General features: G+C 41.4%; 2 protein-coding genes across 4 annotated transcripts in view; one reads left to right on the forward strand and one right to left on the reverse strand.

The window, feature by feature from the left end:
• LOC106562376 (granule associated Rac and RHOG effector protein 1) overlaps window positions 1-5,935 on the reverse strand; it is a 40,696-nt gene extending 34,761 nt beyond the window's left edge. Inside the window, exon 1 of one of the 3 annotated variants that reach the window (XM_014127229.2) lies at window positions 5,842-5,935. The gene's annotated coding sequence lies outside the window, so the exon portion shown is untranslated. Of the gene's footprint in view, window positions 1-4,573; window positions 4,767-5,841 lie in introns of those variants that run through there. The other 2 variants (XM_014127232.2, XM_014127230.2) reach the window with 2 other exon arrangements.
• A 766-nt stretch (window positions 5,936-6,701) lies between these two features.
• LOC106562377 (glucose-6-phosphate isomerase) lies at window positions 6,702-22,728 on the forward strand. Its single transcript, XM_014127233.2, has 18 exons — window positions 6,702-6,990; window positions 7,767-7,857; window positions 8,049-8,117; window positions 8,316-8,435; window positions 8,645-8,728; window positions 8,876-9,022; window positions 9,493-9,564; window positions 9,669-9,713; window positions 9,829-9,882; window positions 15,167-15,227; window positions 15,389-15,432; window positions 15,529-15,681; window positions 17,441-17,570; window positions 17,782-17,858; window positions 19,820-19,948; window positions 20,239-20,314; window positions 20,436-20,502; window positions 22,022-22,728. The coding sequence occupies exons 1-18, from the start codon at window positions 6,872-6,874 to the stop codon at window positions 22,143-22,145; spliced, it is 1,662 nt and encodes a 553-aa protein (XP_013982708.1). The 5' UTR covers window positions 6,702-6,871; the 3' UTR covers window positions 22,146-22,728.
• Window positions 22,729-22,935: the final 207 nt, after the last annotated feature.

Here is a 22,935-nt window from a genome sequence, read left to right on the forward strand (position 1 = left end):
TCTGCAGAGCAATGCATTTATTTCCATAGCAACAGAGCTGTGACATAAATCAACAGGGATATCTGTGATAAGAGGGTTTATCTATGAGGAACATGATGCAACAAATCAAAGAGCCTCTCAGTATTGTTGGAAAGATGCAGTCTGACAAAGTCCTCTCTCGACAGGCAAACAAATCCAGGTGAATATTGGGCCAATTTTCCTACCAGTAGTGTTTCCGCCAAACTGACTTGACGCAGATAAAAAAAATAAAAAATTAAAATCAGTCATCATGCACATACAGTGCATTCGGAAAGTATTCACACCCCTTGACTTTTTCCACATTTTGTTATGTTACAGCCTTATTCTAAAATGGACTAAATAAAATAAATCCTCAGCAATCTACACACAATACCCCATAATGACAAAGAAAAAACAGTTTAGATGTGTTTGCAAATGTATATAAACATTTTATTTTAAAGAAATACCTTATTTACATAAGTACTCAGACCCTTTCCTATGAGACTCAAAATTAGGCTCCGGTGCATCCTGTTCCCATTGATCATATTTGAGATGTTTCTACAACTTGGAGTCCACCTGTAGTAAATTCAATTGATTGGACATGATTTGGAAAGGCACACACCTGTCTATATAAAGTCCCACAGTTGACAGTGCATGTCAGAGCAAAACCAAGTCGAGGTCCAAGGAATTGTCCATAGAGCTCCAATACAGGATTGTGTCGAGGCACAGATCTGGGGAAGGGTACCAAAACATTTCTGCAGCATTGAAGGTCCCCAAGAACACCATGGCCTCCATCATTCTTAAATGAAAGAAGTTTGGACCCACCAAGACTCATCCTAGAGCTGGCTGCCCGGCCAAACTGAGCAATCGGTGGAGAAGGGCCTTGGTCAGGGAGGTGACCAAGAACCCGATGGTCACTGACAGAGCTCTAGAGTTTCTCTGTGGAGTTTGGAGAACATTCCAGAAGGATAACCATCTATGCAGCACTCCACCAATCACGCCTTTATGGTAGTGGCCAGACGGAAACCACTTCTCAGTAAAAAACACATGACAGCTCGCTAGGAGTTTGCCAAAGGGCACCTAAAGGACTCAGACCATGAGAAACAAGATGATCTGGTCTGATGAAACCAAGATTTAACTCTTTGGCCTGAATGCCAAGCATCACATCTGGAGGAAACCTGGCACCATCCCTACAGTGAAGCATGGTGGTGGCAGCATCATGCTGTGGGAATGTTTTTCCAGTGGCAAGGACTGGGAGACTAATCAGGATCAAGTCAAAGATGAATGGAGCAAAGTACTGAGAGAACCTTGATGAAAAGCGCTCAGGATCTCAGACTGGGGCAAAGGTTCACCTGCCAACATGACAACAACCCTAAGCACACAGCCAAGACAATGCAGGAGTGGCTTTGGGACAAGTCTCTGAATGTCTTTGAGCAGCCCAGCAAGAGCCCAGACCCTGAAAACAGTTGTGCAGCAACACTCCCCATCCAACCTAGCAGAGCTTGAGAGGATCTGCAAAGACGTATGAGAGAAACTCTCCAAATACAGGTGTGCCAACCTTACGGCATCATGTAACCATGTCGAACAATTTTACAGAATTGTCCTGTTTCCATCACAGCTGTTGTAATTATTATTTAAAAAATGTATACAGTATGACTTTACTTGCATGAAAACTGTGGATGGAAACGTGGTTTAATTCAAGTCAATCTCAATAGAGGATGGTTTCTCCAATCTGCATGTAGTAAAACAAACTACTGTAAAGTATAATATCTCAAGCTATGGATGACAGGCAATAATGCAATGGCTGAAAATGTGACAAGGTCAAAGCAAACAGAAACCCAACGGTAAAGAGGGGGGCAGTGACAAATCTGTGTGTTAGAAATGTTGGTTTACTACAGAGGAGAGATGAGATGCCCAATAACTGGTCTATACTCAAACTCAGTGACACATTTAGGATACTAACAGTATTTGGCCTAATATATATATATATATATATATATAAATAAATAAATAAATAAATAAATAAATAAACCAGAGACAGCAGCATTGACAACCTGATTCCACAATGATAAAATGGCCCAAAAATGAGACATGTTTATATTGGTAAAAACTTCCTCATTCTTCAGATCACTTGTGGAGCAACAAGATATTAGGCAGAAGGTCATACTTTCCCCCCCTCTCTGCAAACTGCAGCAACCCAAACAGGAAATACATTCCACATGACCAAAGGAGGCAGACATTGTAATAGATGCTGCCTTTAGCTCAACAACAATACCAAAGACCGCTGGGTTGTAGTAGCACATATGAGGGGATTATTCAAATCCTTTAATAAGATAGTCAGTTGAGTTGGACAGTACTGATTGAAATGTGTCTTACGTGTGTAACATTCAGCCACACCGAGGTGAGGAAATAAGTGTGAATGCTATTCATGGACTACAGCTCGGCGTTCATCACCAAGATAGGGACCCTGGGATTGAACCCCTCCCTCTGCAACTGGATCCTGGACTTCCTGACTTACCCTCACCACCTGGAGCTGGCATGCAACAACTAAGGCTGGCTCAATTATCAGATAATCGTGTAACTGACAATTATGGACAATAACCATGAACAAAAGCAATTCATCATAATAGTCTTAGTACATTCATTTTTAGGAGAAGGGGGTATTCAACTTTATATTCAAACAGATACCCAATAGCAGTTAAGTTTTACATGAAGTGGGTAAAATTGGTAATCATTTCACGAGCAGCACAGTCGGGAGGAGAAGCTTCATTTCCAAAAGTCCCTAGCAGTCAAAACCCATTCGGTTTTGAGATGTGTTGTCACCAAAGCTGTGTTGTATTCATTACATATGTTGAAGATCATTTTCAAAGATGCATTATAAGCTCAAAACATTTAACAATAATGACAAGTTACATTTGCGTAACTTGTAATTGTTACCCAAAATTCCATAATCGTCACAGCCCTAGCAACAACACCTCAACACGGGGGCCCCTCTGGGGTTTGTGCTTAGTGGTCTCCCTGTTTACACAAAACTGCGTAGCCACGCACAACTCCAACATCATCAAGTTTGCCAACAACACGGTGGTAGGTCTGATCACCGACAGCGATGAGTCAGCCTATAAGAAGGAGGTCAGAGACTTAGCAGTGTGGTGCCAAGACAACAACCAGGCGATGATCGTGCACTAATGGAGAAAGAGGGGAAAGCATGCCCCCATCAACATCGATGAGGCTGTTGTAGAATAGGTCGAGAGCTTTAAGTTCCTTGGCGTCCACATCACCAAGGACTTAAGGATGGTCCACACACAGTCATGAAGAGGGCAAGGCAGCGCCCCTTCCCCCTCAGCCTGAAAAGTTTTGGCATGGGCCCTCAGATGCCTCTACAGCAGCACCAGCATCTTGACTGGCTAGATCAGCACTCTGTATGGCAAATGCACCGCCCTGACCTCAAAGCGCTACAGAGGGTGGTGCGGACAGCCCAGACATCACTGGGGCCGAGCTTCCTGCCATCCAGGACCACTATATCAGGCAGTGTCAGAGGAATGCCCGATTGCCTAAGACTCCAGCCACCCAAGCCATAGACTGTTCACTCTGCTACCGTTGGGCAAATGGTACCAGAGTATCGGCTCTCGAACCAACAGGCTCCGAGACAGCTTCTACCCCCAAACCATAAGACTGCTACATAGCCAACTAATGGTACCCGAACTTTCTGCCCTGACTACCTTGCACTGACCTTATGAGCATGTGCGCACACACACAAACTACATCCCACAAAACCTCCCACACACACACACTTTTACACTCCTTCTAGTCTGTTCTTTATTTTACTCTTATTATTATCATCCATCCTGATGCCTAGTCACTTTACACTGCCTTCATGTACATATCTACCAAATATACCTCGTACCTCTGCACATTGATCTGGTACTCCTTGTAAATACCGTAGCTCCATTCTTGTGTATGTTATTCCTCGTTAACATTTTATTATTAAACTGCATCGTTGGGAAGGACTCGTAAGCAAGCATTCCATGGTAAAGTCTACACCAGATGTATTCGGAACGTAACAAATAAAATTTGATTTGAGTGGGAAGATACTGTACTACTGGCATATATCTTGGCAAAATGTGTCAAATTCTCAATCCAACATTACCGCCCAAGCAGAAAACTATAACAGTCAACAAATCATGCAATACCCATCAATGTATTACATCGAAAGCAACGGTGCAGCATTATTGATATTATTTATCAAGCAAGCTACCAAATGCACCGGATAGCATGGGCTTCTCCCGTTCTGAGGATGCAGCAAGCTTGCTCCGGCTGTCACTCACTGGTTAGCTTGCTATAACACAAGCAAATGTTTATGAAAGCGAGACATAACGCAACCTAGATATACTAGCACGGCTAAATACCGATCGATCACGAATGTAAAGTCAGTAGATATCTAGCTAACTACAGTAAGCAGATATGAGCTCGGAAGACCAGTTGTGGGGCGGTTGATTTTTCTTTCAAGTAAAGAGGTCGCAAAATTGCCCAACCAGCTCGCTAATTGTTATAAAAAGCCACATTAGATTTGACCTACTATAAATCGTTGATAATCTTTCAAATCCGACCAGCTTGGTACTAGCCGGTTGTGAGGTCAGTTCAAGTGAGCCGACATAACCAGATTTGAAGCATAGACGTAGCTCGTAGGCTAGTATTTATGAATCTGATCACTATTTAGCAGGAAGGTGCAATATAATCTCCGCAAGCGCAGTACACCGGTTTCATCGAAACTCATGCAGACAACACCGGGCACTATGTTGCAAGCTATTAATACGGCCTTTTAACGCCCTAAACTAAAACGCCTCTGTCAGGCTCGAGTGGAGAAAAAGTTCAGCAACATAATCGTTACACAAAATACACAAGAAACTATCACTGTAACAAACGCTACCCGGTTTGGAAAAGCATTTTTTTTATTGTATTTATTTAACCTTTACTTAACTAGGCAAGTCAGTTATGAATTCATTCTTATTTATAATGACGGCCTACCGGGGAACAGTGGGTTAACTGCCTTGTTCAGGGGCAGAACGACATATTTACCTTGTTAGTTCGGGGATTCGATCCACAAACCTTTCGGTTACTGTCCCAACGCTCTAACCACTAGTCCCTATAAGTCACACACCCAAAGATCTAACGTTAGCAGCCAGGTAACTAGTAAGTTAGGCTGTACATTTTCAGAATTACCATAGACTATTATTAGGGTTCCCTACCGATTGTAAACATGTTTGGCCCCTACTTTGACAAGTTTACCTAGCTTAGTTACCTAGCATTAGTTAGCTGACCATCTACCTTCCCTGACCCTCGAAAGACACTCCTTGAAATTGCCTCGCAGGGAGGGCAAAGATACAACATATTTGCAAAAACAATGTCCCGAAACCAAACAAATCACACTAGCTAACGTTAGTTTGTCCACATCTACATTATATCAGGGATATCTTAAAATACATACTAAAAGCCAGTTCACTACCAAGCATTCATAGTTTGAATAACTTAGAATTTCTAGCAACTGTTGCTAAAACTGTAAGTTTCTGGTTAGTAGTTACTGAACGGCCACAGAACTCCCAAAGACCACAGCTAACTAGCTAGTTATCGACAACTACTGTTAGCGTTAGCTGTCTAGGTACTGTAGCTAGTACTCTGCGACACGTTTTTTTAAGCTAGCACACAATACAAACAAATCTAATACAACTGGCACAGTAGGGTAGTATTCCTTGTTACAACTGTTATTTGTAACGAGAGTAAATGTGTTAAGAGCTTTCAGATAAAACGTTTTTTAATCAAAGTACAGTTGATAAGCGCATCACTTACCAGCTAGCTAGGCATCCACCCTCTTGACATCGAATGAAGTCTGTATACAACGGATATGACGTTTCTCTATATGAACCAGAGCGCGTGAGCTAAACTACAAACCTTCGGTTGATCACACCGATCAGACACACTCAAAAACCTCCAATTCGAAGTGAATGCAGAGGTGAAAGCTTCAGATATAAACATATTTTTATAACAGCATTACTTCATCACAAATATGATGTTTTATGTAGATAACATGGCATGACATTAGTTACAAATTCAAGTATGGAAGAACAATACATTACGCTTTTAATAACTAATTTCATCATTATTTGAATCGATTATTTGTATTTATAAACAAACCCACTGAAATGGTAGAAAAAAAAATTTGCTCCAAGAATCGAATTGTCACACAAAGGTATTTAGGTATATTCCGTGGAGTTATCCGCCCTCTAGTGGTCTTTTTAAACGGAATAGGTGAAGTATCACTTATCAAACGCTAGAGGGAGACAAATATTCGACACTAACATGTCTCCCACTGGACGAGACGCACTTAGGTGGTCCACACATTGACGTTGTTCTAATAATATAATAATCATCGGGAAATACAATATTCAGCATGAATTGACATTTCCCTTGGTCCTATGTTTAAAAACATAATTTCATAAAATAGTATCACATTACAGTTTATTAATTAGATTTTACTTTAGTTGACTTCATCTTATTCAATGATACTGTTGTCACTCTATTTTATAATTGACTTGTGAAGTTTCTTTTGTCATGGAATTTGGTAAAACTACTCAATGTCTTGAATTGTAAGTTAAGTCGTTTGGTAATGTTATGGACTTAGCTACATAACAGTCTTGAACGCTGCATTACTGATACAGTATGTGTGGCTGTGCTGCACGATCCGAAGTATCGTGTTATTATAGGAGGGGCGAGTGTAGCGGGTTGGTTGCCCTTCAAAAGCCTCTCCTCTCGCGCCTTACAGTCTCACTCAACCAGGGTAGTTGAGCTGAAAGGACCGCGCCCAGCACCTCTCGACACCATGGGACTCACACACGACCCAACCTTCCAGAAACTGGAGAAATGGTACCATGAACATGCTCTGCACCTCAACATGAGGAAGATGTTTGAGGAAGACAAGGAGAGATTCCACAAATTCAGGTATCTTTATGGTTGACTTTTATTTTGAAATTGTCCGTGTTAATTTGTTGAAGATACACACAGTATCCTTATTCTAAAAAAAACATAACATCACCAGTGTAACATGTGATTTCAATTAAAATGCTGTCCATTAGAAAATGTTGTCTTCACTTCAGGCTACCTTTAGACAAAGCACATAATGTGTCATCATCAACAGATGCTCCCAATAAAAAACAACTGTACAATTTGAGATCTTTGCTATTGCATTAGTGACATAATTCATTCAGGTGCAACTGTCTCCTTCCCCAAAATATGAAGTAGTGCCTTTTATCAGAGTAGCTTATGGGCTCCCACACCATAAAAAATGCACAGCACTTCTGGCTGAACTCTCTTCATGTACTGCTAGTGATGTGCGGGTTTGTTGTCTGATGTCTGTCTGTATTGCTGTCTGTATTGTAATAACCCTAACCTTCTTAAGTGCATTACAAGTACTTCCACATACACAAGCAAACAGTAGAGTTGGGATACCCTGCTTGCCTTGGAATTATAAATAAGTGGGTTTAGGTTTCAATTGGGCTACCCCTCAAATTCACTACAACATGCTTGTGGTGAAACAAAACAGATTTATATTTGTTTCATGGTAAAGGGCTGTTTGATTTTGTAACTTGTGGGCAAAAGGTTATTGAGTTAATTACCTAAATCCAGAAACAGACAGAATTACATATAGAATCCCTCATTTAATAGGATCTCTGTGGAAACAGATCACTCACTCTGTCAAATGTTCTGTGTCTGAACAGCACAACGCTGAAGACAGATCATGGAGACATTCTGATTGATTACTCTAAGAATCTCATCACTGAGGATGTCATGAAGATGTTGGTCGAACTGGTAAATGGCTGCTTCTCTATATCATAATGATTCAAATAACACATCAATTACAAATAGCCATACTGTATTTGGCATTTACCTACAGTCATTACAAAAACAGTGTTCTTCTGCTGTGCGTCCAGTAGCCTATCAACCTTTCTGACATGGAAGGCCCATTTGCCCACCAATAGATGTATGTATGTTTTCTCTAGGGGAAGTCGAGGGGGATTGAGGCCGCCAGGGACAAGATGTTCCATGGAGACAAGATCAACTTCACTGAGGTGCGTATCTGAGCTTTAGCCTGAGCGTGGTTTATTACCAATGTTATTATCATTGTGATAATGACTGGCCAAATGTAACACACCTGACACCTCCTCAGAAATTGGCTTGAAACAAATCAATGGCACTACATACATTTGCTGTAATTCGTATATCAGTGTGTGTCCTTACTGTATCTTCTCCTCCTCCTGCTTGGTTAGGGTCGTGCCGTGCTCCACGTGGCTCTGAGGAACCGCTCCAACCATCCCATCATGGTTGACGGACATGATGTGATGCCTGAGGTCAACAAAGTCCTGGAGAAGATGAAGGGCTTCTGCCACGTGAGTGGGAGCTGAACCAAGGGTCTCAATTTCGTAGCAACCCCCCAAATCTCTTAGCGAGACAATTTTTCCAATTTGAATAGTTACAGTACCGTTTATACATAGAATTGCTAGCTATCTCCCTGTGGCATTCAAGGCATAACAAATGCAATTTGACTGAATTGTGTAGGCACTTTTTTCAATGGTCTACTCGTTTGTGTCTGGTGTAGAAAGTTCGCAGTGGTGAGTGGAAGGGCTGGACTGGAAAGTCCATCACAGACGTTGTCAACGTCGGCATTGGTGGATCTGACCTGGTAAGTCAAATTCTTGCGTATCATTTGTTAAAGTGTCAATATTTGTATTTATTTAACCTTTATTTACCTAGGCAATATGATGTTTCGCTATTAGGTGTGAAAGCTACCTCTGCCATCACTGTGTATTTGTTGTGTCTTCTTTGCCAGGGTCCTCTAATGGTGACTGAGGCTCTGAAGAACTACTCCAAGGGAGGTCCCCGTGTGCATTTTGTCTCCAACATTGACGGCACACACATCGCCAAAACCCTGGCTGAGCTCAATGCTGAGACCACCCTGTTCATCGTGGCCTCCAAGGTGCCGCTTTTGGTTGTCTTTACCGTACCAGTGCATTCACTGGTTTTATTGTTTTGTCTTAACACTTGAGAGAGAGATATTCGTTTTCAAAATGGCCTAAAAAATGTACAAGAAAGACAAAAAAAAGTCATTGACAAAGCGCAAATAAACTCTACAGGTGATAATATGGAAAACTCATAAAGTTCCACTCAGCTTTAGCAGCAACAGTTGTTTGATACAATGGACGTTTCCATTGAAACAAAGGGATCAGTTGGTGCTGCATGCCATGTCGTGCCTTCTCTCCTATGCCTCTGTAGAGTTGCAGCCAAAGTTATGACTGAATGACTTTCCTATTGTCACCCAGCCCTGAGACTGGGTGGCGAGAGCAGCATGAACTGCTAGTGGTTTAGTACTGTACACAGTAGCCTAAACACACATTAGAAATGCAATGTCTTTGGTGTTACTGTAGTGATCTGTCTGTCCCTTTTCAGACTTTCACCACCCAAGAGACCATCACCAACGCAGAGTCTGCCAAGGAATGGTTCATTGAGCACGCTAAAGATGTGGGTAGCCTTTTTACCTTTAGAAAAATACAGGGAAAGAGGTTGAATTCTATGACTGAAGATGAATGCAATGTATGTTAAATTAAACATTGTCTTCTTTACAGAAATCTGCTGTTGCCAAGCACTTTGTGGCGCTCTCCACTGCCGGCGTAAGTTCTCATTTTTGCAACACACCATCATAAATGCAGTGTTATGATCTGCATGTGTTGCTGTAAAATAAAATAACATTCTAATTCTGTTCTTTCTATCTCCTCTCTTCTGCAGCCCTTAGTGAAGGCCTTTGGCATTGATCCTGACAACATGTTTGGCTTCTGGGATGTGAGTGCATGTTATCTGATGATGCAGAATGTCATGTGTGCATTGCGTTGGGGGTAGTACAGTGCTCTTCCTGCAATCACAGGCTTTTGACGGGGGGACTTAGGCAACAGCTATAAATAGCGTAGACTTCTGACTGAAGTAGGTGCCTGGGCTCACAGGCTGGCAGCTGTGGGGTAATCAGAAGCCGCCCTCTCCAGCTCTGCCCTCAAAGAGTATTATATTATTGGTAGCGACCTTCTCCCTTGGAGAGGTTACTGTAAAGGCTGGGTCGCATCAAAGGTCAGACAGCTACATTTAGTTACATTGTTGGTATTTAAAGGGTAACGGCTCTAACATGCCGTGCCCTTTCACGTCTGAGCAAATAGCTGCTTGCTCTCAGAAGTAAGATGTATAAAAGGCAGCGGTGTGTATTCATGGATGCCAAGGGAAGCCAGGCTTCCCCAAAATGGACCAAAAAATATATATTTTTGGTCTATTCTGTGTTTCATAAATGTCCTTGAATTTGCAAGAGTCTGATTGCATGTTACCGGAGAAAGCATCCGAGCGAACGAAACAGTGCCCCCCCTCTGTCAAATAAAATGTTATAGGTCACATACACATGGTTAGCAGATGTTAATGCGAGTGTAGCGAAATGCTTGTCTTCTAGTTCCAACCATGAAGTAATATCTAACAAGTAATCTAACAATTTCACAACACCTACCTTATACACACAAGTGTAAAGGAATGAATAAGAATATGTACATATAAATATATGGATGAGCGATGGCCGAGCGGCATAGACAAGATGCAGTAGATGGTATAGAGTACAGTATATACATATGAGATGAGTAATGTAGGGCATGTAAACATTATATAAAGAGGCATTGTTTAAAGTGACTAGTGATACATTTATTACATCCAATTTATTAATTATTAAAGTGGCTAGAGATTTGAGTCTGTATGTTGGCAGCAGCCACTCAATGTTAGTGATGGCTGTTTAACAGTCTGATGGCCTTGAGATGGAAGCTGTTTTTCAGTCTCTCGGTCCCAGCTTTGATGCACCTGTACTGACCTCGCCTTCTGGATGATAGCGGGGTGAACAGGCAGTGGCTCGGGTGGTTGTTGTCCTTGAGGATTTTTTTGGCCTTCCTGTGACATCGGGTGGTGTAGGTGTCCTGGAGGGCAGGTAGTTTGCCCCCGGGGATGCGTTGTGCAGACCTCACTACTCTCTGGAGAGCCTTATGGTTGTGGGCGGAGCAGTTGCCGTAAAAGGCGGTGATACAGTCCAACAGGATGCTCTCGATTGTGCATCTGTAAAAGTTTGTGAGTGTTTTTGGTGACAAGCCACATTTCTTCAGCCTCCTGAGGTTGAAGAGGCGCTGTTACGCCTTCTTCACCACGCTGTCTGTGTGGGTGGACCATTTCAGTTTGTCCGTGATGAGTACGCCGAGGAACTTAAAAACTTTCCCCCTTCTCCACTACTGTCCCATCGATGTGGATGGGGGGTGCTCCCTCTGCTGTTTCCTGAAGTCCACGATCATCTCCTTTGTTTTGTTGACGTTGAGTGTGAGGTTATTTTCCTGACACCACACTCCAAGGGCCCTCACCTCCTCCCTGTAGGCCGTCTTGTCGTTGTTGGTAATCAAGCCTATCACTGTAGTGTCGTCTGCAAACTTGATGAGTTGGAGGCGTGCATGGCCACGCAGTCATGGTACGTGTAGCGTATATCTGATGCTGTCTGGTCAGAAAGAGTATGACATTGTTTCCACCTGTAGCATTGAACGCAAGGGAAGCCAGCGAACATTTGGCCTCCCTTGATAGAAAAATAAATAAAGTAATAGCCAATCAGCATTGAGCAAAACTGAGTGAGCTCATCTGTGAATCGTCCTGGCGCACCAAATAAAGTGTCAAGGGAAGCCAGTTTAGATTTGGCTTCAGACCAATCACATCATAAGCCAAACATCATTATTGTGCTGTTGTCCTCTGGTGGCTAGCTAGTTAGGTAAAATCATCCCTTTCCTAAATTAGCCATCGATGGAGATAGGGATTTGGACTCGTGGTTTTACTTAATTTTCCGTACTGGTCAATGATTATAACGGCGATTCTGACCCAACCATACATTGTGCCCCTGGCCTGAGAGGATGGAAGCTCAACATGTAGCTAGATGTAGTATGCTAATGTTAACTAGCAGGCCTGCATATCGTTGCCCATGAAAGGAAGTTAGGCTAGCGAGCAAGTATTTTAGCTAGGTAGCCTAGGACAACAAAAACTAAAAGTGTGTACTGTCATAGACCATTTAGGCAACATAAAAGATGAGGATGGCATTGGCGTTTCTCTACACGTAGGGTGAGTCAACATGTTTTTTTATACTTACACATACACATACACATATATATATACACACACACACACACACACACACACACACAGTGGAAGTCAGAAGTTTACATACACTTAGTTTGGAGTCATTAAAACTCGTTTTTCAACCACTGCACAAATTTCTTGTTAACATACTGTTGTTTCGCAAGTCAGTTAGGACATCTACTTTGTGCATGACACAAGTATTTTTTTCCAACAATTGTTAACAGACAGATTATTTAACATATAATTCACTGTATCACAATTCCAGTGGGTCAGAAGTTCACATACACTAAGTTGACTGTACCTTTAAACAGCTTGGAAAATTCCAGAAAATGATGTCATTGCTTTAGAAGCTTCTGATAGGCTAATTGACAACATTTGAGTCAATTGAAGGTGTACCTGTGGATGTATTTCAAGGCCTACCTTCAAACTCAGTACCTCTTTGCTTGACCTCATGGGAAAATAAAAAGAAATCAGCCAAGACCTCAGAAAAAACATTGTAGACCTCCACAGGTCTGGTTCATCCTTGGGAGCAATTTCCAGATGCCTGAAGGTACCACGTTCATCTGTACAAACAATAGTACGCAAGTATAAACAACATGGGACCACGCAGCCGTCATACCGCTCAGGAAGGAGACGCGTTCTGTCTCCTAGAGATGAACGCACTTTGGTGCTAAAAGTTCAAATCAATCCCAGAACAACAGCAAAGGACCTTGTGAAGATGCTGGAGGAAACAGGTACAACAGTATCTATATCCACAGTAAAATGAGTCCTATATCGACATAACCTGAAAGGCCGCTCAGCAAGGAAGAAGCCACTGCTCCAAAACCGCCATAAAAAGCCAGACTATGGTTTGCAATTGCACATGCGGACAAAGATCGTCTTTTTTGGAGAAAAGTCCTCTGGTCTGATGAAACAAAAATGGAACTGTTTGGCCATAATGACCATCATTATGTTTGGAGGAAAAAAGGGGAGGCTTGCAAGCCGAAGAACACCATCCCAACCGGGAAGCACGGGGGTGGCAACATCAAGTTGTGGGCGGGTGCTTTGCTGCAGGATGGACTGGTGCACTTCACAAAATAGATGGCATCATGAGGTAAGAAAATGATGTGGAAATATTGAAGCAACATCTCAAGACATCAGTCAGGAAGTTTGGTCGCAAGTGGGTCTTCCAAATGGACAATGACCCCAAGCATACTTCCAAAGTTGTGGCAAAATGGCTTAAGGACAACAAAGTCAAGGTATTGGAGTCGCCATCACAAAGCCCTGACCTCAATCCTATAGAACATTTGTGGGCAGAACTGAAAAAGCATGTGCAAGCTAGGAGGCCTACAAACCTGACTCAGTTACACCAGCTCTGTTAGGCGGAATGGGCCAAATTTCACCCAACTTATTGTGGGAAGCTTGTGGAAGGCTACCCTAAACGTTTGACCCAAGTTAAACAATTTAAAGGTAATGCTACCAAATACTAATTGAGTGTATGTAAACTTCTGACCCACTGGGAATGTGATGAAAGAAATAAAAGCTGAAATAAATAATTCTCTCTACTATTATTCTGACATTTCACATTCTTAAAATAAAGTGATGATCCTAACTGACCTAAGACAGGGAATTTTTACTAGGATTAAATGTCAGGAATTGTGAAAAACTGAGTTTAAATGTATTTGGCTAAGGTGTATGTAAACTTCTGACTTCAACTATGTATATGTATGTATGTATGTATGTGTGTGTGTGTGTGTGTGTGTGTGTGTGTATATATATATGTGTACGTACGTACGTACGTACATGCATACATACATACATGCATACATACATACATACATACATACATACATACATACATACACACAGAGAAATCATTACCATGGACAGCCGCATCATATTTAGCTAACGTTGATTGGACTAAATCGTTTTTGGTATCTTTTAGATGTCACTGTATTAGACTAAGAATAGGTGATTAGATGCTGTTTAAGTTAAAATGGTGCTGGAATAGTGGAGGCAGCTTCTGTTTTCTTTACAACTTTAGGTAACTCTCTGTGTTCTAAATCAATAGTTGTTTAGTAGTCCAAAAATGCAATATGTTTTGTGGACTTCACTGGACAGAATTTTCTCTTTTTGGTTTTGTAGTGAAACAAAGGTGTGGTTGAATTTATTCTGCCACTGTGTCTTCTTATTGTCTCGGCCTTAGGCCTATATAGTGTATCATGGCGTCATAGCGTATGAACTAACAGATTATAGAGCAAACAATGCAATTATCACAACACTTGGGTTGTAATATGTTTTTTATCTGGATTGGCTTCCCCGGGGATTTTACCCACGCACCACTACTGATAAAAGGTGGCATTCACATTGAAAATAATTATGAGAAGTGAGAATATTTAGAAGTTGGGACCGCCTTTTCATATATAGGCCTACCTAGCATTTTATTACTTAATACACACTGTGTTTATTATATTATTACCCAAATTAAGTGCTGTGTAATATGGGGGATTCATTCTCTGCAGTGGGCTGAAATGTGTCACCACAGGTAAGGGTTAATGATAAGGAATTTCAAGACAATGGTATGGAATTTTTAGAGGCAAGGGGCCTCTTTCTGGGGCAAGCTGTAGGACCAAGTGAGTTTGGGCACAGTTCCCTGTCTCTGTGTCACATTCAATTACGTAAGCTTCAGAGTGCTCTGAGGTTTATGAATCTTCTCAGGACACCACCAGACACCAATTAATATAAAATACATAGACCAGAATGCACAGCACTGAAATAGTAAAGTCATTTGAGTAAGAATCACGTTTCTCAGGTACATAACATTGGTGTTAGGGTCACTACATTTTGGGGGGAAAGAATACATGTTGCAAATTCAAAGTTGTACTGTGAAAATGATGATTAAGCTCAAGAAATGTGTGTTGATATTGTGCACATTTATAACCAGATTGTTGCTGTTTTTTAGTGGGTTGGTGGACGTTATTCCCTGTGGTCTTGTATTGGATTGTCCATTGCTCTGCACATCGGTATGTACATTATGTTGTAGGTTTATTCTCCCGGTTTAGATATTCTAATGCTTTGATCAGCTGCCTGTACTCTACCTGAGTAGAATAACCTTTGTAATCAGTTGTTAAAAGGAGATATTTGAAGTATAACTCAAAGTCACTGGTCTTTTCTTTCTCCCTAGGCTATGACAACTTTGAGAAGCTTCTAGAAGGGGCTCACTGGATGGTAAGTACAGCTAATTCTTCTCACTGTCCAAAGACTTGGAACCTTTTCTATTGGTCAGATGAATAAGTGTGAGTTGACCCCCTCTTGTTTCTGTAGGACAACCATTTCAAAACAGCCCCTGTGGAGAAGAACGCACCCATGCTCCTGGCTCTGCTGGGTGTCTGGTACATCAACTTCTTCCAGGCCGAGACCCACGCCATGCTGCCTTATGACCAGTACATGCACCGATTCGCTGCCTACTTCCAGCAGGTGCGTCAGTCACTACCAGGGTTAAGAGCCTTTACTAGGGTTAAGAGTCACTACCACAGTTAAGACATGACTGAGTGTAACATAAGTAAACAGCCAAAGCAAAACACAGTGAAGAATGTGTCAGTCTACTTTGGCAATTTACTATAAAATCTATACACCCATGGTTCTCTCCAGACCTGACCGTCCTTGACCAGCACAAAAACATCCTGTGGCGTTCTGCATTAGCATCGAATAGCCCCCGTGATATGCAACTTTTCAAGGAAGTTAGGAACCAATATACACAGGCAGTTAGGAAAGCAAAGGTTAGCTTATATACACATCCTAGCTTCTGGGCCTGAGTAACAGGCAGTTTACTTTGGGTACACTTTTCACCCGGACGTGAAAATACTGCCCCCTACCCTAGAGAGGTTAACTAACCTCCACATGAGCTTCAATGCCATACAACTCTCCTTCTGTGGCCTCCAACTGCTCTTAAATGCAAGTGAAACTAAATGCATGCTCTTCAACCGATCGCTGACCGCACCTGCCCGCCCGTCCAGCATCACTACTCTGGACGGTTCTGACTTAGAATTTGTGGACAACTACAAATACCTAGGTGTCTGGTTAGACTGTAAACTCTCCTTCCAGACTCACATTAAGCATCTCCAATCCAAAATTAAATCTAGAATCGGCTTCCTATTTCACAACAAAGCATCCTTCACTCATGCTGCCAAACATACCCTCGTAAAACTGACCATCCTACCGATCCTTGACTTCGGCGATGTCATTTACAAAATAGGTTCCAATACTCTACTCCGCAAACTGGATGCAGTCTATCACAGTGCAATCCGTTTTGTCACCAAAGCCCCATATACTACCCACCACTGCGACCTGTACGCTCTCATTGGCTGGCCCTCGCTTCATACTCGTCGCCAAACCCACTGGCTCCAGGTCATCTACAAGACCCTGCTAAGTAAAGCCCCGCCTTATCTCAACTCACTGGTCACCATAGCAGCACCCACCCATAGCAGGCGCTCCAGCAGGTATATCTCACTGGTCACCCCCAAAGCCAATTCCTCTTTTGGCCACCTTTCCTTCCAGTTCTCTGCTGCCAATGACTGGAACAAACTGCAAAAATCACATATCTCCCTCACTAGCTTTAAGCACCAGCTGTCAGAGCAGTTAACAGATCACTGCACCTGTACATAGCCCACCTGTAAATAGCCCATCCAACTACCTCATCCCCATACTGTATTTATTTATTTATCTTGCTCCTGTGCACCCCAGTATCTCTACTTGCACATTCATCTTCTGCACATCTACCATTCCAGTGTTTAATTGTTATATTGTAATTACTTCGCCACCATGGCCTATTTATTGCCTTACCTCCCTTATCTAACCTCATATGCACAAACTGTATATAGACTTTTCCTTCTGTATTATTGACTGAATGTTTGTTTATTCCATGTGTAACTCTGTGTTGTTGTATGTGTCGAACTGCTTTGCTTTATCTTGGCCAGGTCGCAGTTGTAAATGAGAACTTGTTCTCAACTGGCCTACCTGGTTAAATAAAGGTGAAATAAAATAAATAAAACACCCACTCCTTGCCCTGAAGGTAGGATGTGGTCGTATATTGTCAGATTTGTATTGATCAAATGGAAATGTGTTTTACTGTGCATACCAAGTCAAGGTTAAATAGTCTGATAATGTTGTTTTAGTATTAGTTTAAATTTAACTGAAACGGAACACTGAAGATGTTAAATTCATGTGATGTCTATAGGGTGACATGGAGTCCAATGGAAAGTACATCACTATCCATGGCAAACGTGTCAACTACCATACCGGCCCCATCGTATGGGGAGAGCCTGGCACCAACGGACAGCACGCCTTCTACCAGCTCATTCACCAAGGTACTGCCTCCTTAAAGTAACTGTCCAGTTAAAATCTGACTTTTGAAAGTTCATATTCTCTTAACTCATACCCAAATAATGTTGCTGACTGGTACATAAGCTCTTCAGCATATTGATTAATGGTCAGCTGAAATGGATGAGTATGTATGTTATGGAAGAGTAATATGTTATATTAGTCCCAGATGCAGTGTGACTGCTGTGTCCTCCACAGGAACTCGCATGGTCCCCGCTGACTTCCTCATCCCTGCCCAGACACAGCACCCCATCAGGGAAAGTAAGCACCATAAGGTAGGCTACCCCTACAGGACACATCTTCCAGCACTACCAACCCACTGGGAACAAACTGGTTAAATCAACATTGTCTCAACGTAATTTGTCAACGTATTATGACATGTAATCTACGTGTAAAATACATTGGATCTAAAATATGTTGAATTTGTACCTTTAAAACAATGTCAGATCTTCAAAACAATAGGCTGGGCAGCTCCTCCTACTGGAGAATGTATCTATCTGCAGCTACCCTTTGACCTCCCATCCAGGCTTTTAACCAAGCCCAGCACTGCTTAGCTATGATATTTGTTACGGACAATTACCAATATGCTATTGTGAGAATGATTTTTGAGAGATCTCCACTTAAAAATGAATTAGATTCACTGTTGCTGTCAAGTCATTCCAAAGGGAAGGTTTAACAGAGCAAATGAAATGTGACCATACTTTACCACTCATATATCATCAATGATGCTATTTAGGACTATATAGCATTTACAAAATAATCAACAGCTATTGTTTTAATTCAACCCAGAATTCATCAAAAAATAGACCATAGACCAACCTTGGGTTTCAAGCTGTGGTTGATTTCAAATGTAATGATATTTTGTTTTATTGAATTGTGTTTGGTTGTCAATGCTTCCAACATTTGAAGGAGATATATCTTCTGCTTGGACAATTCCATCTGTGCCATTGACTCTGTCTAGCTTGTTTATAAATTCATCATTTATATGTTGGATGCACGTCTTCATCTCAACCAAAAATCGAAGTTAAAGAATAGGACTTTATTTCAAGTGCATTTGAAATTTATTTTATTTCGTCCCATTAATTAATTTCGATTTTTGGTTGAGATGGAGATGTAATCCAGCATATCAATTATTAATTTGTAGACAAACTAAAATTAAAGCCAGACTAAGTAGTGGCACAGATGGAACTGTCCACAATGAAGATAAGTCTCCTTCAAATGTTGATATTTGGTTGCGTTGACAACCAAACACAATTCAATATCACTTTTGACATACAATAAATACTGTAGCCTATTGTTAACTTGTCGACAAGTTAGTGATATGTTGGATTCACGTCTCCAACACAGCTAAAAAGTTAAAGAATGGGATTTAGCCAGTGGCTCAGATGGAGTTATCCAAGCAGTCGACACATCTCCTTTAAATGTTGATATTTGGTTGTGTTCTCAAGCATACAAAATTCAGTACTACTTCTGTAATATAGTAAATAGCCTAAAGTTAAGGCTGTCTTACAAACTAATGTAACATTCAACCTTAAAATGAGTAACACATCCATGGCCACATTATGAAGTTACTGTAACCATCCATACATTTCTTCATATAAAACGTGCATGTTCCTGTAATATTCTGTATAGAATCTCAAACCGCATTGATCACTTGACCCATGTACTTTTAAAAAGTCTCAACTTCAATCCAGGCCATTTGGTTCAGCTATTAGATGAAGCACAGTCATAACACATTAATCTGCTGTATAAATAAACAAAATACCTGACAGTGTATTGCCATTTGAACTTTGCTGTGCTTTTAAATGGTTGAAAGCGCAATGACAGACACTTGGGTGAGAACTAAACCAAAAATCAGACATTGTATTTCTATTGGAATTGGGTTATGCTTTTATACAGATGGTTGAAAGCATAGTGATAACACTTTGGAAATTCAACAAACTTCTGGCTGTATTTTTGAGTAGGTGAATATAGGTTGTAATCTAATTGATCAACATCTCAACCGAATATTATCCACATTGAAATGACGTGGTGTATGTGGGAATGATCTGGGAGTAAATACCTTCCCATTCAGTGACTGAGCTAATCATTCAGTTATTCAAGTGATGCCTACTTTTACTGTCTATCTGACAAAAGAGCCTATGCAGTGTTCATGCTGTGTGATACTAGGGATAATGCACAGGGATAATGTCATAATGGGATAATGCCTTACCTGTTGTATCCTCTGTGTCTGTAGATCCTGATGGCCAACTTCCTGGCCCAGACTGAGGCTCTGATGAAAGGAAAGACCACAGAGGAGGCTAAGAAGGAACTGGAGGCCGGCGGCCTGACAGGAGAGGCCCTGGAAACCATTCTGCCACACAAAGTGAGTGGGAGCAGATCCCTCATGGCGCAAGTCCACTGCAGCCCCAGTCCGGCCTAAGACTTTCTATGGGCTTAAACCCTGTTGTTATACTGGGGAGATTGTGTGTCTATTGCTAGGGCAGACACTGTCGCTCTGATAGGGATGTGCGTCCTCTTAGTGGACAAAATAAGTTTTGCATGAGGATGGAAGAAGCTTCAAACAGGGTGCAACACTGTATAATTACAAGTATGCAACAACTGTCTTACAACAGGTTGTGTGATTTTAAAATGTTCCTCTTGTTCTGATGTAAGGTATTCCAAGGAAACAAGCCAACCAACTCTATTGTCTTCAAGAAGCTGAACCCATTCACACTGGGAGCACTTATTGGTAAGAGCTGAATATGGACCTGTGAACCAACAACCAATGATATTTGAAATATTGATCAAAATAATGTATTTACTTGTTATGCTCCCAGTAACAATGTATGGTGTTGTTGTTTGTTTCACAGCCATGTATGAACACAAGATCTTTGTCCAGGGTGTTATGTGGGAGATCAATAGTTTTGACCAGTGGGGGTAAGTGTGACTATTTGAAACCAAGCTCTTCGATAATGTGTAATCTATGACAGATTATAGACAGAGCCTTTATCCTATGAAATTGTATGAACAAATGTTTAATTGACATTCTCTTCTGTCCACTCTGGTGAGTTTTATTGGTGACATTATATTCTGTCCATTATTATGTCTCTCTATCTATCTACAGTTGGAAGTTTACATACACTTAGGTTGGAGTCATTAAAACTCATTTTTCAACCACTCCACACATTTCTTGTTAACAAACTATAGTTTTGACAAGTCGGTTAGGACATTTATTTTGTGCATGACACAAGTAATTTTTCCAACAATTGTTTACAGACAGATTATTTCACTTATAATTCACTGTATCACAATTCCAGTGGGTCAGAGGTTTATATACACTGAGTTGACTGTGCCTTTAAAGAGCTTGTAAAATTCCAGAAAATGATGTCATGGCTTTAGAAGCTTCTGATAGGCTAATTGACATAATTTTAGTCAATTGGAGGTGTACCTTTGGATGTATTTCAAGGCCTATCTTCAAACTCAGTGCCTCTTTGCTTGACATCATGAGAAAATCAAAAGAAATCAGCCAAGACCTCAGAAAAAACATTGTAGACATTCACAAGTCTGGTTCATCCTTGGGAGCAATTTCCAAACGCCTGAAGGTACCACGTTTGTCTGTACAAACAATAGTATAAACACCATGGGACCACACAGCTGTCATCTCTGTTTCCTAGAGATGAATGTACTTTGGTGCGAAAAGTGCAAATCAATCCCAGAACAACAGCAAAGGACCTTGTGAAGATGCTGGAGGAAACAGGTACAAATGTATCTATATCCACAGTAGAACGAGTTCTATATCGACATAACCTGAAAGGCTACTCAGCAAGGAAGAAGCCACTGCTCCAAAACCGCCATAAAAAAGCCAGACTACGGTTTGCAACTGCACATGGGGACAAAGATCATACTTTTTGGAGAAATGTCCTCTGGTCTGATGAAACAAAAATAGAACTGTTTGGCCATAATGACCATCGTTATGTTTGGAGGAAAAAGGGGGAGGCTTGCAAGCCAAATAACACCATCCCAACCGTGAAGCATGGGGGAGGCAATCCCCTAGAAAATTTGTAGGCAGAACTGAAAAGGCGTGTGTGAGCAAGGAGGCCTACAAACCTGACTCCGTTACACCAGCTCTGTCAGGAGGAATGGGACAAAATTCACCCAATTTATTGTGGGAAGCTTGTGGAAGGCTACCCTAAACGTTTGACCCAAGTTAAACAATTTAAAGGCAATGCTACCAAATACTAATTGAGTGTATGTAAACTTCTGACCCACTGGAAATGTGATGAAAGAAATAAAAGCTGAAATAAATCATTCTCTCTACTATTATTCTGACATTTCACATTCTTAAAATAAATTGGTGATCCTAACTGACCTAAGACACGGAATTTTTACTAGGATTAAATGTCAGGAATTGTGAAAAACTGAGTTTACATCTGGACTTCAACTCTATCTATCTCAGAGTTGAGCTGGGTAAGGCTTTGTGTAAGAAGATCGAGCCTGAGCTGCATGGCTCCAACGAGGTCCACTCTCACGACTCCTCCACCAACGGGCTCATTAACTTTATCAAGAAGAACCACGCCTAACCTGCCCACCACCGTCATCCATCCTCCCTGTCCTGCCCCCCTGCTGATGGGGGTGTCTGGGTTGTAGTGAAGGTAGACTGCAGCATCAGTCACCACGCAGAGGAGTATAAGCACTTTCTATGTTTGTAATCATCTGTCTGTGTCTTGTCTGTTTGTTGTGCCATCGGACTGTATTTTATGTACCGTTGTATGTTTAAGCAATAAAGCCCGAGGAGGTGTGGTATATGGCCAATATACCACGGCTAAGGGCCCTTCTTAGGCAACACAGCCCTTAGTCGTGGTATATTGGCCATATACCACAAACCCCTGAGGTGCCTTATTGCTATTATAAACTGGTTACCAACATAATTATAAGGGTACAAATAAATGTTTTGTCATACCCATGGTTTACGGTCTGATACTCCATGGCTGTCAGCCAATCAGCATTCAGGGTTTGAACCACCCAGTTTATAATTCTGGGTTTACCACTGTAAAGGGGAACGCTACTGTAGAGTGAGCCTGTGGAGGGGAGTGTAAACTACATCCCAGACTATCCCACTCCACTGATGGGGAGTAAAGCTTTTAATAAACATATTTACACCAAGCTATTGTCTGTGTCCTTAGTTGATTCTAGCCTGGATTCTAGCCTGGATAATGATGCATTTATGTATGAATAATGGAAACCACTTTCAAACCACACTCTCAATAAATCCAATGAGTTTTACTCATAGGGGAATGTAAGTGTTCCTTTATGTCCAAACCATCACTAGATGGCATTAGAGGACCCCAGATTTGGCCCAGTGTAAACCAA

Source organism: Salmo salar, chromosome ssa11, assembly GCF_905237065.1.
Source record: "Salmo salar chromosome ssa11, Ssal_v3.1, whole genome shotgun sequence".
Lineage (NCBI taxonomy): Eukaryota > Metazoa > Chordata > Actinopteri > Salmoniformes > Salmonidae > Salmo > Salmo salar.